General features: G+C 37.4%; 3 protein-coding genes across 3 annotated transcripts in view; 2 read left to right on the forward strand and 1 right to left on the reverse strand.

The window, feature by feature from the left end:
- LOC307004156 (uncharacterized protein) overlaps positions 1–15812 on the reverse strand; it is a 149430-nt gene that overhangs the window by 77924 nt on the left and 55694 nt on the right. The window lies entirely within an intron of this gene.
- Positions 62–5259, forward strand: LOC307004023 (uncharacterized protein; the record flags this gene model as incomplete). Its single annotated transcript, XM_079622964.1, has 8 exons — positions 62–99; positions 3300–3629; positions 3744–3945; positions 4042–4107; positions 4190–4323; positions 4436–4609; positions 4708–4910; positions 5036–5259. Exons 2-8 carry the CDS (start codon positions 3382–3384, stop codon positions 5257–5259), a joined length of 1251 nt encoding a protein of 416 aa, XP_079479090.1. The 5' UTR covers positions 62–99; positions 3300–3381.
- Positions 4731–8512, forward strand: LOC307003683 (uncharacterized protein). Its single transcript, XM_079622401.1, has 5 exons — positions 4731–4910; positions 7130–7196; positions 7329–7355; positions 7440–7607; positions 8191–8512. The coding sequence occupies exons 2-5, from the start codon at positions 7137–7139 to the stop codon at positions 8269–8271; spliced, it is 336 nt and encodes a 111-aa protein (XP_079478527.1). The 5' UTR covers positions 4731–4910; positions 7130–7136; the 3' UTR covers positions 8272–8512.

Raw genomic sequence — 15812 nt, forward strand, 5'->3', positions numbered from 1 at the left:
CCCCTTTTCTACCTCTTTCCTAATAAAGTCTGTAAGATAAAGCAGACAGGTATCAGTGGAATGGGTTTTTCTAAAGCCTGATTGGAAATCAAATAAAAGGTTATGTTCCGCCAAATAACTGTCTATTTGCTCATAAATGATCCTTTCCACAATTTTTGATATTGAACACTAGACCGATACAGGGCGGAAATTTCCAGGATCAGATTTGGGCCCCTTTTTATATAAAGGTATCACTCTTGCCACCTTAAATTTACTAGGGAAATAGTTATTTTCAATGGATAGATTTATAAGATAAGGAGTGATTATTTCAGCAGAATCCTTAAGAAATCTGGCAGGGGTGTTGTCAAAACCAGTAGCCTTGGAAGGATTTAGGCTTTTGAGTTTTTTTAGTACCAGCTCCTCTGTTACTTGTTTGAAATAAAAATTATTTGGCTGGACTCCATTTTCTTCATAAAACCTATGCACCCTCTGTGGATCACTAAAAACACCTGACGCAGATGGAAGCTTCTGCACCAGATTACTTGCAATTGTTGTGAAGAAGCCATTAAAAGTATCTGCCACCACTTTTTTATCATACACTATGGACCCATTAATATCTAGGCCTATTTTACCTTGTTTTTGCTTAGGGTTCTCTTTTGTCCCCAAAGGCCTAAGAGTTGCCCACAATTTCTTGGGATCCTTTTTATGCTCCTCAATTTTAGACATAAAAAAATCCTTTTTCGCCTCATCCACCATTCGCTGAGCCTTATTTCTAAGTACTTTATATTCTTTAAAAAGAATAGGCAGTTTGGTTCTTTTAAACTCACTTAAAATTTTATCCCTTAAATAAATGGTGTCCAAAATATCATTATTTATCCAAGGCTGTGATCTTTGTTTAATCCTGTTCTCTTTTAATGGGGCTATCTTATCAAGTATTTTCAAGAAAATAGATTGAAAACAATCCCATGCTAAATCAACATCACCTATATTGGTAATTTCCATCCAGTTAATATTATTAAGTATGTCCTGAAAGTTATTAATATTATACCCTTTTAAACTTCTGCTCTTTACAGATTTGTGACATTTAATCTGAGCCCTCTTAACTTTCCTGGTACAATAGGTTAAAAAATGGTCACTAATTCCATACACAATGACCCCACTTTGTAGGATTTTACTTGTGTCAGATACAATGATGTGGTCAATAGCAGTTTGGCTATGCTCAGTTATTCTGGTTGGAACACTAATTAATTGGGTTAGACCATGCATTTTCAGAAAATCATAAAAGCCATTGTATAATGGACCTTCTGTATTCAAAACATCAATATTATTATCTGCCATTAAGATGACTTCCTGGTTTTAAAAATCATGACAACCTGCACTAACACATTCCAAGGTTTGGATGAAGTCATTTTGATTTGGAGGTCTATAAACAACACCACACAGAATTGGTTTGCTTTTTGGAAGTAAAATATCAATCCACACAGCTTCAAGATTTACATTGTCCAGGTCCTGTCTTAGATTGAAATCAATATCAGTGTCAATATCAATTGAAATCATATCAATTGAATATCAATATCAATTGAAATCAAACACACAATATATATGTGTTTTTAAAAGAAAATTAAGGTGTAGGATATATAGGCTGTTGTTGAATATATTACTGCTTTAAAGTACAATAACTTCTCAGTAAAAAAAAAACACCTGTAAGACCTGAGAGAGATCAAGCCTCAGCCAGGTAAGAAAAAGTAACTGAAAAGTAACGCAAAAGTAACGTAACGCATTACTTTCCTTAAAAAGTAACTAAGTAACGCAATTAGTTACTTTTTTGGGGAGTAACTAAATATTGTAATGCATTACTTTTTAAAGTAACTTTCCCCAACACTGGTTATGAACTATGCGTTTCAAATATTTGCCTTGGCAAGATACGTTCCCCCTTTCTCTTTTGTGTGATTGCAGGTGTTCCAGAGGATGAGCAAAGACATCCAACGTTTAGACTGCACTGGCCACCTAGATTAAAACTGATTAATATACACAGAACACAACACTATCTGCCATTTCCAAAAGATCACAACTCCAAAATAAAAGCTTCCAGAGGATTCAAGAGGATGCAAAGTTTCACCATGAACTCTTATACTGTCATTTTAAGAAGGAACCTGTATACAGCATGTGTACATGATATCTATTTGTTTTATTTTCTTTATTCATGATTTATTTTAACTTTTATTGCAAGAAGGAACCTGCAAACAGCATGCGTACATGATATCTATTTGTTTTATGTTCTTTATTTTTTTATGTGATCAAATATGATCAAAGTAGGGATTGATAGATTTTGTATTTTCAGTCATCAGATTCATTTACATAGTGACTGTGTATCAGATGTAATCCACTCTGTCTGTGTCTGCAAAGGTGTGTGCCAAATGGCCCATACAGATGAAAGGCCCATTCAGATGTATGGCCCACAGAAACTGATTGGTGTGAATGAGTGGATTAGCAAGTTAGATCGATCTCCTTTGGGAGGTTCTAACAGGTTTCTATTGTTTGTAGCCCATAGGCTATGTCTTCATGTATAAAGTTCTGTCTCACAAACAGAACTTTGGGTTAAGATTGTTGAAGGGCGACATGATAACATCGCTGCTGAAGGACTGCTACACTACAAACCTTCAATAAATTCTTCTCCCCACAAGAACTCTGGTCAAGCTTACTTATTTTATGTATTGGAGAAATCTAATACATTGGCGAGCCACCCATACCACTGGTCGACCAAATACAGCCAAATCTAACAGTGTTTAAACCAGAGGACGATGTTTCTTTCATTTCGATAATTATTTTATTCAAGAATAATCATTTGAGGTCAGAGGTCATTGTGCATGCTTCTAATTGTTCATTCAAAAACTGCCACCATTACAAGCATGGTGGCCAAACTCTTTGTTTGTGAAAACGTTTTTGAATCATCAGCATCTTTGTAAACTGAGCTTTATTCTGATTTTAACACAAAAAAAAACATGATAAAAAGCTTGAGATTTCAAAGAAAAAGAAAAAAAAACTTTTAACAATGTAACAGAGTATTTGCCACTGATTTTTCTTTTCTTTATTGTACATTTTTGTATACAGTAAAACTGTCACACAGAACAGGCCAGTTACATTTGAATTGGGGTTTTTGTCTCACCAAAAGAATAAACCTTGGGTTTTTAAAGTTATGTAAATTTAATTATAATTTTTAATTATAGTTTTTTAATCTCTTTTTTTTTTTAAATCATGTCTCATTCTTTCAGATCATTGTTTAAACAATTTATTCTATATCATGTAATTTTGTCTTGCAGGTCTGCTGATCGCACCGTTGTGCACTGCTTGCAGTGCCACAAGCCGCAGGACAGCCTCTCTGTTCATCTGGCCCGGGTCTGCATGAAGAAAAGCACGCCTGAGGAAAGAGCCTCTGAAGTTCAGAAAGCCAAGGCTTCGGCCAGAGAGTGGGTCCACACCAACAGGACCTGGGACTTCGAGCAGATCTGTGTGCTCCTGCCTGACCGACGCTCTCGGGTCACCATGGTCAAGGAGCTTCTTCGGCGTGGCTTTTTTATCAAGAAACAGCCCCGGGAGTCTGACAGTGACGAAGAAGCTGCTGCTGCTGCTCCGTCTGATCTTCCTCAAACGTAAGGGCAATACTTAAATGCTTAAGCTGAAATGCTTAAATGTAAATACTTATCTTACTTAGTATTTTTATCAATAACTTGAATAGTCTTGTCTGTTATGTTTAATCCAAACAGCCGGTTCGTTCAGAGGGCTCCTGGCATCAAAGACTGCCAGAAGATTGTGAGAGTGGCAAAGCCAGACGTGCTGAGGATCCAGAGGGACCTGCAGGTGGGCAGAGAGCTCTCCAACACAGACCAGGCGCTGTACCGGTATTACTGCGAGGCGCTCTTGGTGTTCGTCCACATGCAGCGCCCAAGAGCAGTGGAAGCCATGACGGTAAGTTCATCTATTTTAACGAGTTTACACTTCTGATGTGCTTTAATATTGGCACACTTATGCATTTGTAAATGACACCTTTTCAATATTTTCCAGGATGCAGAGTGGGTGAACAGGACCACGCTGGCTGACAGGTGCGCCCTGACCCAAGAGGAGCAAGCTGTAAGTTTTACTATGATACAAACTGCTGATTGCATACCACCAGTGTTTTACATTTAATAACTCATTGGTCTTTTTTTCGTAGTGCTTGGAGCTCTACTTCGCATCCATCAGGCCTGAGAACATCCAGCCACAGAAACTCTGCAAGAGTTTCTTTGTCTCGTCGTCCGGCGTGGATGTTCACAGTGTCTTGCGGGACATGAATCTGCCCCATAAATTGTACGTACCAACACAGATCCATGTGCATGTGTGTGAATGGATACACTTAATTGCATCTTGTCTCATCAGTCACCTCACAATTAACCTTTCCTTTTTCATTTTCTTTCTGCAGGTACAAGCTGGCTCCTTTCTCTTCCCAGTGTGTGCGGAGGGCTGTTCAGGCGGCAGCAGAAAAGGTCCCGGCGCAGCAACAGGGGGCGCTGCACCGTTACCTGGCCCTCAGCGCTGGTGCGGTCCGGCCTCAGGACGTCGTCGACGCAGCTCTGCTGCTGGAATCATTGGCCAGGTATGTCTCTTCATTGAACCAGGGCATAACTCATCACAAACAATTTGTGTCATTCATCATTTCTTATATTATAAACCTTATATTCCTTACTTATGCAGCACTTCTGCGGACGAGACATCCATGGCCACAAGCGGTGCAGCTCGGAAGGACTTTGCTGAGTTTGTGGCGAGATTTCCTGTTTCGCCGGAGGGTCAGCCGCCATCCAAGAGGCAGCGGGTCGAATCAGGGTTTCCTTATGACCGCGTCTTCTATGACAAGTGGCGGACGACCCAGTACGCCAAGAGAGAGGAATATCTGCTGTGTAAGTTTCCGAATCCATCAATAATAGAGCATTGACACACATTGAAACTCAACACAAAAACTAGGCCATTCATTTACAGTGACAAGTGATTCACATGAGTAACATTATTCCATTCTGTCTTTCAGCACATTTCACGGTCCGCAGGCCTTCGGCTCAACTTATCACACAGGAGGGCTGGAAGGTGAACTGTCCTAAGCCGGAGGACATCGAACGGCTGTGGACACCACCTTCGAAGACAGCAGTTGAAGAGGACAGGTTCATCCTCCGCTGTGTGTCCGAGCAGACCTGGTCCGGTCTGGTCATCAAAGACTTTGGTGCCAAGCAAGGTGTAGTGGCGGACAACTCTTAGCTGGGACGTATTGCTTAGCTTCTTTGACAAGCTATCCAAAACAGAGAAACTTGAATTGTACCTTTTTTGAGGTGGATGAGATGGGATTCCAGCAGATAGGTAAACAGGGCAGGTAAGCAGAGTGAGGCAGGCAGCAGGCAGGTAAGTAGGTTGGTAGTAGCAAACAAAGCATGGACTCCAGTAATCCAACAAACGATTGGTAAGTGGTTGAAAAATGGTGGTTAAAAAAGGCACAACTTAATATCAAAAATAATGTCCAAATAGCGATTCAATAGCGATGTAAAGAACTGTATGCTTAAATACGTTCCAACAGCTTCCTTGTTCTCTTTATTTTGTAGAGGTGAGAGGCGGCTATCTTTATCTTCAAACAAACTGTGATGAGACGACTCAACGCCTGTGAAGACACGACTAAACGCCTGTGAAGACACGACTCAACGCCTGTGAAGACACGACTAAACACCTGTGAAGACACGACTAAACACCTGTGATGAGACGACTCAACGCCTGTGAAGACATGACTAAACGCCTGTGAAGACACGACTAAACACCTGTGATGAGACGACTCAACGTCTGTGAAGACACGACTAAACACCTGTGAAGACACGACTAAACACCTGTGATGAGACGACTCAACGCCTGTGAAGACACGACTAAACACCTGTGATGAGACGACTAAACACCTGTGAAGACACGACTAAACACCTGTGAAGACACGACTAAACACCTGTGAAGACACGACTAAACACCTGTGAAGACACGACTAAACACCTGTGAAGACACGACTAAACACCTGTGATGAGACGACTCAACGCCTGTGAAGACACGACTAAACACCTGTGATGAGACGACTAAACACCTGTGAAGACACGACTAAACACCTGTGATGAGACGACTAAACACCTGTGAAGACACGACTAAACACCTGTGATGAGACGACTAAACACCTGTGAAGACACGACTAAACACCTGTGATGAGACGACTCAACGCCTGTGAAGACACGACTAAACACCTGTGAAGACACGACTAAACACCTGTGAAGACATGACTAAACGCCTGTGAAGACACGACTAAACACCTGTGAAGACACGACTAAACACCTGTGATGAGACGACTCAACGCCTGTGATGAGACGACTCAACGCCTGTGAAGACACGACTAAACGCAAAAATTCCACACTGGAAAGGTGTGAAAGGGTCAGCCTGAGAAAAACAACTGATGTCAAAAGGTCAACAGGTTGCAGTTCCACTTCCAGGTAACACTATACACTATCATTACTAAGCAAGAAAAAGTTAAATGGATTCAAAAAGTGACAGTAAAGATTTATATTGTTGGAAAATGCAGTTTTCATTTGATTTATTTGTTTATTTTACAGGGACAGTGCTCATTAATTAACAGTAAAATAACTGTAAATGAGCCAGAGTCGGCTCAACAGGTTAATTTTCATCTGTTGTCCCTGGCCAGTTATTATAAAGGCAACCTAAAATCAAAATATAAAAAACATTAAAATGACTTTTTACAGTCCACAAGTAATAGCAACATGGTGATAAAACAGATACAACACACAACAATAAGTAACAAGCAACATCAGCATATAGGCTAAAACATAATAAGATATTTCTATGTCTGACACAAGACAACCAAATGAATGCAAAATGAAAAGAACTGTCGTTCACTTATCGTTCTTTTACTGGTCGTATACTGAGAATTGTTGCTTGCTAGCAGATGGTCAAAAACACAGGACATTCTGATCAAGTAAATACAGGTGTGATGATCATAAGAGTCTTCTTTCAAATAAAAATAATAAAAGCGGCATTTGTGTTTAATAATAGTAATAATAGCCTATATATATATTTGTTTTCTTTGTTTCAGTGTAAAGATGAGCAGTGACAGCACTGTGAGCGACAGCGGTGTTGTCACATCGGGAGTCAGTGATGTGGTAAGTAGAAATAAGTATTGATAGAAAAGCCAAATCTTGATCTTTATTAACTTGATTTATAACAAATTAAAAGCTTGTGGTAATAATTCAGATTTCATTAATTTTTTCAATGTTTTTTTTTTCTTCCCCAAGGCAACCACTGAGATGATTAGTCGGACTGTGAGTACACTTTAAACATTAAACAGTGCATCTGTTTTAGACTGATGTGCATGAGGACAGATGTTGTGTTGTGTTTTTGTGCAGGATAGCGAGCACACGTCCTCCTCGGAGGAGATCTTGGGAGGAGGACATATTGCTCCTCGTCCTCCTCCTCCTCCCAACAGCCCCAATTTGCCCCGCCATCGGCCGCCATCTCCTCCTCGACCTCTTCCCCATCAGGAGGGGTTAGAAGTGGACATGCAGGAGTTCAATGTAGGCTGTCAAACTCTCAGTTGCAATTGTGATTTTTATTTCTCTCCAGTATTTTGGAGACGATGAAGAGGAGGAGGATGACTGATTTATTTTAAATAAAAAATTATATTTTACTTATCATTCTGGTCTTCTCTTCTCAGTTTTTAAATATATTTCCAAACCAGTATACAGTACAAGTCTTAAACCCCCACCAGCTTTATTTTGGTACAGGTATTTTCTGTTTGCATCTAAAAAATAAATAAAGACATTGAAATTCTAATGAGTTGGGCCCTGCTAAAGCTGCTGCTAGTTAAACTTGATACCAACTGTGTTTTATGAAAAAAAAATGTTTAGATACCAACAGAAAATACCTTATAAACTTACTATAAGAGCTTCTGTGTGTAAATGAAATGAGTTTTTTTGTAGTTAAACGAACACACCTGTATTTTATGAAAAATGTAAAACATTTATTAAAGTGGACAACATAAATACACAAACTATACACAAGAAACATACAAAACAAAGTAAAGAGAACTATATACAATAACAAAACTAAAGTGTTAGAGTAACTGCTCCCATGTCTTCAACGTCTGCTCTTCTTCAGTCAGAGAGTTCACATCGATCAGGAGTTTCACGGAGATCAGTGGGCGCGCGCGGTGACGTGAGTCATGGACTCAGACCATGAACAAGGTACCCTTCTTTTCAGCTAGATTCGACCTTTTTATTCATTTATAATGAACATTAATAACTGAAAACAGCTAGGTGATACAGATGATGATAACAGTGAAGACGACACATGATGACAGGTAGCCAATGAGAACAGGCCTCATGAGCATGTATAGACATGCAATGTGTATTATTTGTGCTGACGTCATCTCCAGTTAGCTCAAAATAAGCTCTTTAATTTAATAGTCCTAGTTAGTGTTTGTGTGTGTATCCATCCTGCCTGCACCTGTTAGCTAATAGTGTGTAAAACATTTTTGTGGTTGTTTTTTTGCAAAGTATGTAATACATTAACCATTTTTTTTTTTTACATTAAAATATAATGAGATGATTATTGTTTGTAATGTTGCTACTCAATGAAGAAAGTGGCAATGAATGACTGCTCTGTTTATTCTGCTGGTGCAAGTGACATAATTCCATCAAAATGTTGATCTAAAACCTCTTGTGCAATATCCACTGGTTGTAAACATGAATCCATAAACAAACCATGTTGCTGTCGATCATGAAGTGTTTCATCAGTGATTTCTTCATCCTCATTCTCAATATTGTGCTCTTTATCGACACTCATGTCCTGACATCCCTCCATATCATGTTCAGTGTTATCACTTGTATCACCTGTTCTTCTGCTTTACTCAGGATTAATCCAAGTTTCATTAAACTCTACATCTTCATACCATTTGTTATTTTCTTTTAAGTATTCCAGAGCACTTTTGACATGATCAGCGTGTACAAATTTGTATTCATAATGTCCTTTGTACGTTAATTTCCTCTTAAGTTTTACTCGTATCATTAAATCATCATTTTCTGATCTTGGTAAAACATTGACCACATCTGTGACATTAGACGGAACACATGTCACTGGTCCATGGACACCAGTCTGTCCTCCTCGTGGTAATGCCAGCATCTTCATGAATGGAATATTCTTTGCTATTAGAAGTTGTTCAAGAGAGTTTAAACAGCTCAATTCAACAGGAATGGGATCCAGAGCAAGATTGTTTGCTACACTTTCAGCAGGCATTTTACCTTCACTGATCTTTCTATCACATGTGTGACAAATCCACAGAGATTCAGTTGGAGAATTTTTATAAACACAATCTTTACTGCAGTTTTCATTACACTCATGCAGATAATCTAGTGTTATACATTTTTCTGCAATACAGCCAGCATGGACTGATTTTTGTAAATATTTACTTATTTTACAGTGTTTGACCTGCATCTTAAAGCAGCAACGATGACAAACTGAACAGACATAATCAGGACCAGTAGATATTTTTTCTTTACATTCTTCAATTACACAGTCAATATCTTTCCTTTTGATTTGCCTGAAACTTGTCGAGATTCAGCATTTCTAAGTTTAATACTACTGGCAAAACTATTATCATTTTTATATTTTTCTGTGTTGTAATCAATCACCTTAGACTTGTGCATTTTATTTTCATTATATTTTTGAATACTGTACTTTTTCACAGATTCTCTGTGTGATATTACTTCTTTGTATTTGTCAATACTGGACTTTTTGACTGACTGTTTATGCATTTCATTTTCCTTGTATTTATGAATACTATAGTTTTTCACATACTTTTTGTGTGTTTCATCTGTACTATACTTATGCTATATTGTTTCACAGCATTACAATGCAAATCATTTGAATTGTATTTTTTTGTGCTATATTTTTTAACTTTTTCTTGAAACTGTTCATTTTGCTTGTATTTTTCAATGCTGGATTTAATTTTTTTCTCTTTGCACATTTCATGTTCATGATATCTTTTCTTTGTCTCCATTTTTTCACCTCTTTTAAGTTATCATTACTGCTGTATTGGACTTTCTCTCTATAAAGCTTACGTGGGTCTGACTTAGCTTTTAACGATGCATGAAACACCGAAGCTTCAAACTGTGACTTACAAATAGAAGCACAGCTATGATCTTTTCTTTTTACACATACAACAACTTCATAGTGACAGCTATTTACATGATTCAAGTAAATCCCTTGGTGTTGACAGCTATGACTATTAGATGACACATTTGAGGCTGAATATTTAAGCCATTTTTCTTGACTCTGTAAATGTCTATACCAATTAAATCAGTGGCTGCTTGTATTTCCAGCTCTGTTGCCCAAGTTCCGACATATTTCATTCTTGAACTCTCAATGTAGTTTGCAACAGAAGTGTGCCCTTGTCTGAGATACTAAATGTACCTTCCTTCATTCTGCAGTATATGTGTTACAACAGCGCGTCTCAGTTTTCTCGTTCACTTCCACTTACAGCATAAACTACCGATCTGAAAAAGCAGTTACCATCACCCACAATATCTTTGGTTTCACAGGGTTCAGCCATTTCAACGATCTCAATTGGATTATTCTGTTCTTTTACAACATGTACTATGTTCAGCTTCAAGCAAATACTTTTTTGTTGCTGTACTGTTAATGGACTAAAATGAAAAGAAACACTGTCAATTTGTGAAATAAATTCAACATCAGCTGCATTTTCATTGCTTGGGCATTCAGAAGACTTTCCTGGGTTCTCTTGTGTACATGTTTCATTCACAAGTATTTGATCTGTGCTTATGAAGTCAATCATAGAGTGACTGCAACTTGCCATTTATGATCTTACACCTTCACTCACTCTTTCTGCTTCAGCATTTTCCTCCACCACTGGATGACACACCAATTTATCATGCTGACTGTGTTTGTCATTCATATTTGCCTGGACCCCAGTTACCTCTAAAGGACGATTATGTGCTTTCAAGGACGCACCAAGTCTCCTGAAATAAATGACCAAAGAGTCTATGCTGGGATGGAAAACCACGACACTCTTACCACGAGCTGAAACTGTTCCATCACTGAGTCGTGCATGTGGATCAATCACTGCATACCACGAACCTTGTCTGACAGCTGCACATATGGTTTGCTTAATGTTTACCAAACACGCATCAAACCTCTGGAATACTTGATTTAATGCTTCATCAAAGGACATGGCAACACCTTGCAGACCAGCATCATATTGATTAATTCCAAACAACCCAGTATATGACACAGGACAATAGTTTATTGAAAAACAACAATTATTCAGTGTGTGTGTGTCAGGCAGCTCAGCAACTTCTATGTAGCCATTCACAGGATCGTGGATTTTGCCGGCGTCTCTCATGGCACTGAACAGGTCATCTCCATACGTCAGAACATCATTCAGGTCACTCGGGGTCCATCGCAACACATTTGTCACCTTACACATCAAGATTGCAGTTAAACTGTTTGATAAACAATATATAAAAACTTTAAAAAACATACATTAGTGTTAAATCACATTAAAACAAATTAATGATAATTTGCATTCCACTTTGTTTTGTTTTTGCTGCAGATACAATGATTATTATATGAAAAAATAAAATAAATATACAAGCATTAAGTTAATTTGATTGTAAAATGTTTTAATGTTAACTACATAAGTGTACAATTGTTAACTATTTAGGTATGACACCCCAGCTGATTAAAATACCCCAACCAAACCAAATTTATTCTGCACACACAGACAATAAAATTTACCTACGTGGTATTTATGCTTTAAAATAAACGTATTATAGAAAACAATGGAACTGCACTAAAAACTAAAGATATTCAGTAATGCATCATTATCTGAATCCCCAAAAGTAACCTTACATCTGAAAACACTTCTCAAACCAACAGATTGCACAACCCTGTTTTAATTGGTTATACTTACATCTAGTGGTAAAACTATGGTTTTATTTGACTTTATATTGTTTACACCTTGTTTAGATTTTAAATACATTTTTCGAATTTTCTTTATTTTTTCTGTCCTATCTATCATATTTTGGTGCCTCATTAAAAAGCTGCGCTATACATTTAAAAAAATGTCTTAATTTTATACTATATATCGCCTACTTTAAAAAAAAAATCTTTTAGATTTTTTAAATCTTGTTTTCCATGAATGGATTTTACAACAATACAAAGAGGAATGTGTAACGTTTTACCAGATTTCTTACTACACTTGTCTCTTATTTGTTCCCTACTAAATGTTTTTTTAAACAAAATATTCAGTTTATCACATTATTGTGCATTCATGATTTTTCTAAAATACATTTTACTGCTGAATTATCCACCAAACTAGACTATAATAGCATTTTAGTCATAGATTATGATATTTGTTTTGATTTGTTGTTTTTCTTTATAACGAAGTTGTCTGTATTAAGTAGATTGTGTTTAACACCAAAAAAAGGAGTGATTATCAGTTTAACACAGAAATATAGAAATTCTACTTGATAAAAAAAAAAAAAAAACCTGAGCTGGTATCAGATCGGTATCCGTATCAGTCGATACTATTTTTTCCCCATAGAAATGTGTTATTCAGAGCTGTATTTGACACGGACCTTTGCAGTGCACAGACCCAGTAGCAGTTTCAACATTAACTGACATGACATCTGACACACAGAAGCCAATGGCACTTATTGGCACATTCAGTCTGCATTGGCATGTGTCAGTGTATAGTCACATTATCGCGACACACTGACACAACACCTTGACTCAGGGCTGGGCGTTAAAACGCTAATTATCGCAATATAATTTCTCGATAAAACGATATCAAGAGTTCAATAAATGTTTGATAATGTTTAAGCAGCAAAAGCGGAACGAAACTCATTTGAACCGCGCGCCAGCTCACTAGAGCAGAAGCGTTTACTCTGATCGGCCTCGTCACGAGATCCAGTGAGAAGCGCTTGAATTCAGCGAAGAACACACACCTCTCAGTGATTTAAACCAGTTTAAAAGCAGATGAAGTGGCGCTGACGAACAGGAGAAACACTGTGTGCGCAACGATACAGTCAGAAGCTTCTCCGTCGACACATTCCCATTATTCACCACGGATTTACTGTAACTAGCCTAGTATATTAACTGCACTATGAAATGTGGGATACACATTTAATTGTATTATATTATTAATGTAGACAATGTATTAAAGGACTAATGGAATATAATTACAGTATTTGATCAGGGTTCCTGCACAATTTTTAAAGTCAAATTTAAGGCTTTTTAAGACCTGAAGAAATCAAAATGAATACCGTACATTGGGGGTGCGCAATATTGACAAAAATAGGTCTCGATATTTTCAAACTTTTGTTGATAATTAGATGATATTTTACAGATTTTGTACTGGTACCCTGGCTGGTGTAGGCCTGTTGTTGACAGCAGACTATTTTTCGAGAAGGTCCTCACTGCAGAACATGAAATCCACTGGGAGGAGTTGGATCCAGATCCAACTCCTCCCACTATATATACACTTCGCCCCCACGCCCCAGCCCCACCACCAGATGAACCAGCATATCGGTGATCACCATTGTTTGCTCTCATCAATGTAAGTCTACATTTTGATTACTAATATAGTCGAGATAGATTAATAATTTAGTGTGCGTCTTTAAGTAATGATCACACTTAAATATATGTTAAAGTTTTGACAGTGTCCATACTTTTTGATAACACCAAGACATGTTTAACTAGTCCGCTAAACTGTCATCCATTAATGGTAAGTTAGGTCGTTTGTAGCGTTAACGTTAGCACGCACGTGTAGAGGTGGCCTATCTATTTAGCTCAACTAATTGGATAATACTGTTGGTATGTTCATATGTTTATAGCTAGGGTAAGCTAACATGTGGTGTTGTCAGTCAGGTAGCTATCTAGTTAGCCAGGTTAGCCACGCTACCCACTAGCCAGGTTAGGCAAACACTGCACTCCAGGTATGCATTGTTAGTTGTTGCCATGGAGTGTTTTACTTTCAATGATGAATTAAAACATTTAAAAAATAATGAACATTGAAATATTTGCTTTCTTTGCAAACCCACAGGATATGGAGGTCGAGGAAGAAAGGGGGAACTTTTTTAAATAATATGTGAAGACACCCACCCAGACTTCTGCAGCGAGTTCTGCCAGATCTGTGCTGACCTGAAAGGATGAATAGTTAATTGTGAATGTCTGGTGGTTCCCCTGTAATGTTTGTGTCATTTCTGCGTGTGCTCCCAATGTGGTTTTCCTTATGTTTTGCCTTCAAAGTTTCCCTACTGTTTTCAAAATGTCTGTTTTACCTAGTGTGTTAATAAACGTGTGTTTTTTTTCCTATTTAATTGTGCTGGTAATGAATTGTTCATGCATTTATGTAAGTGAGATGCTATTATGTTATGTAAATTAAGTCAGATTCCCTTGTGAAGTCATTTATAAGTTTAAAATTAGTGCTGCTATAATTGAGTCACTTACAGTTGCATAATCAGTGGAAAAGCACACATATTTTCTACTTGAATTTAAACTTGATTTAATATTACTCAAAAGTAGATGCGCCTACTTATTAATATTATAATATTTGAAATCAAAGTGCATGTGGACTACTGAGGGGTAAAAGATCAGCCAATCAAAGAATACATTTCTTTTTAAGAGATATTTATTCTGGCATGTAACAAGGAACTCCATGCTTTTCAGGGAAGATGAAATGTAAGAATTTTTAATCAATCTTTTTGTTTTGGATTATTAAACGCTTATTAATTTTTTTGGATAATTAAATGCTTTTTCCAAATGAAAAAAAAAAAATCACATTCACACAATGTACAAACTACAATGTTTGTAACTTTTTAAACTTCATTAAATAAGATTTGTTTTCAGCAAGTTTGTTTTTCTGTCAAAAGTCAAATCATCTTCATTTATATAGCGCTTTTAACAGTGTTGTTTCAAAGCAGCTTTACAGAGATAAACTTTATAAGAAATGGAGATGGTTTTGGCTTTATAGCGGTTCTTTAATAAAATTATTTTCCAGCTAAAGTTAGTTTTGATTGATTCGCTTCCGTCGCAACGATCATTTGTTAGGGGCCGCTAAGACGACACCATTCTCTCTACACAGACTTTAAACGCGAACCTGTGAGAAACGCTAGGAACCTGTCGACCAATCAGAATGCAGTGAGAGGAAATCCAACTCCGCCCCTCGGATCTGGATCCAACTCCGCCCATCGGATCTGGATCTAACTCCGCCCCTTGGATCTGGATCCAACTCCGCCCCTTGGATCTTATGTACTGCATTGAGGTGCTACTGTATTTTTCTGCTGACTATTCATATTACAGACTATTCATATTTTTTATATTCTATGCAGTGGTCAGTTCACACAGTAGTGACTGATATTAACATTTTTATTAAGGGGCAATATTCTCCACCTTAAATTGATTTCCAGGGGCATTTTCACATATATATGGAATTTTTTTCTAAACGTATTTAGAGGTATTGATCTCCTTTTATGTCAAATTCTAACATTCAAATTAAATTATATTAGAATAAGACAGTACTACCACTGTCAAATTAAATCATTAAATTAAAATCCATCCTTGCAGTGCAGAGGTGACAGAAGCGGCATCCGAACTGGCATTACTATATTTACACTTCATTTGCAAGTGCATAAATAAAGCTATTCAATATTTAAATATGAAACTAAAACCACAAGTAGGTGGCGGCAAGTCGCTGTCTT

The sequence above is a fragment of the Phoxinus phoxinus genome (genome assembly GCF_949152265.1).
Source record: "Phoxinus phoxinus genome assembly, chromosome: 9".
Classification (NCBI taxonomy): Eukaryota; Metazoa; Chordata; class Actinopteri; order Cypriniformes; family Leuciscidae; genus Phoxinus; species Phoxinus phoxinus.

What these genes read in the sequence shown, in the direction of transcription:
- LOC307003683 (XM_079622401.1), top strand. Translation starts at nt 7,137, where the DNA reads ATGAGCAGTGACAGCACTGTGAGCGACAGCGGTGTTGTCACATCGGGA. An exon ending in CATCGGGAGTCAGTGATGTG is followed by an intron (nt 7,197 to 7,328) that starts GTAAGTAGAAAT and finishes TTCTTCCCCAAG; the next exon opens with GCAACCACTGAGATGATTAG. An exon ending in TGGACATGCAGGAGTTCAAT is followed by an intron (nt 7,608 to 8,190) that starts GTAGGCTGTCAA and finishes GCTCTTCTTCAG; the next exon opens with TCAGAGAGTTCACATCGATC.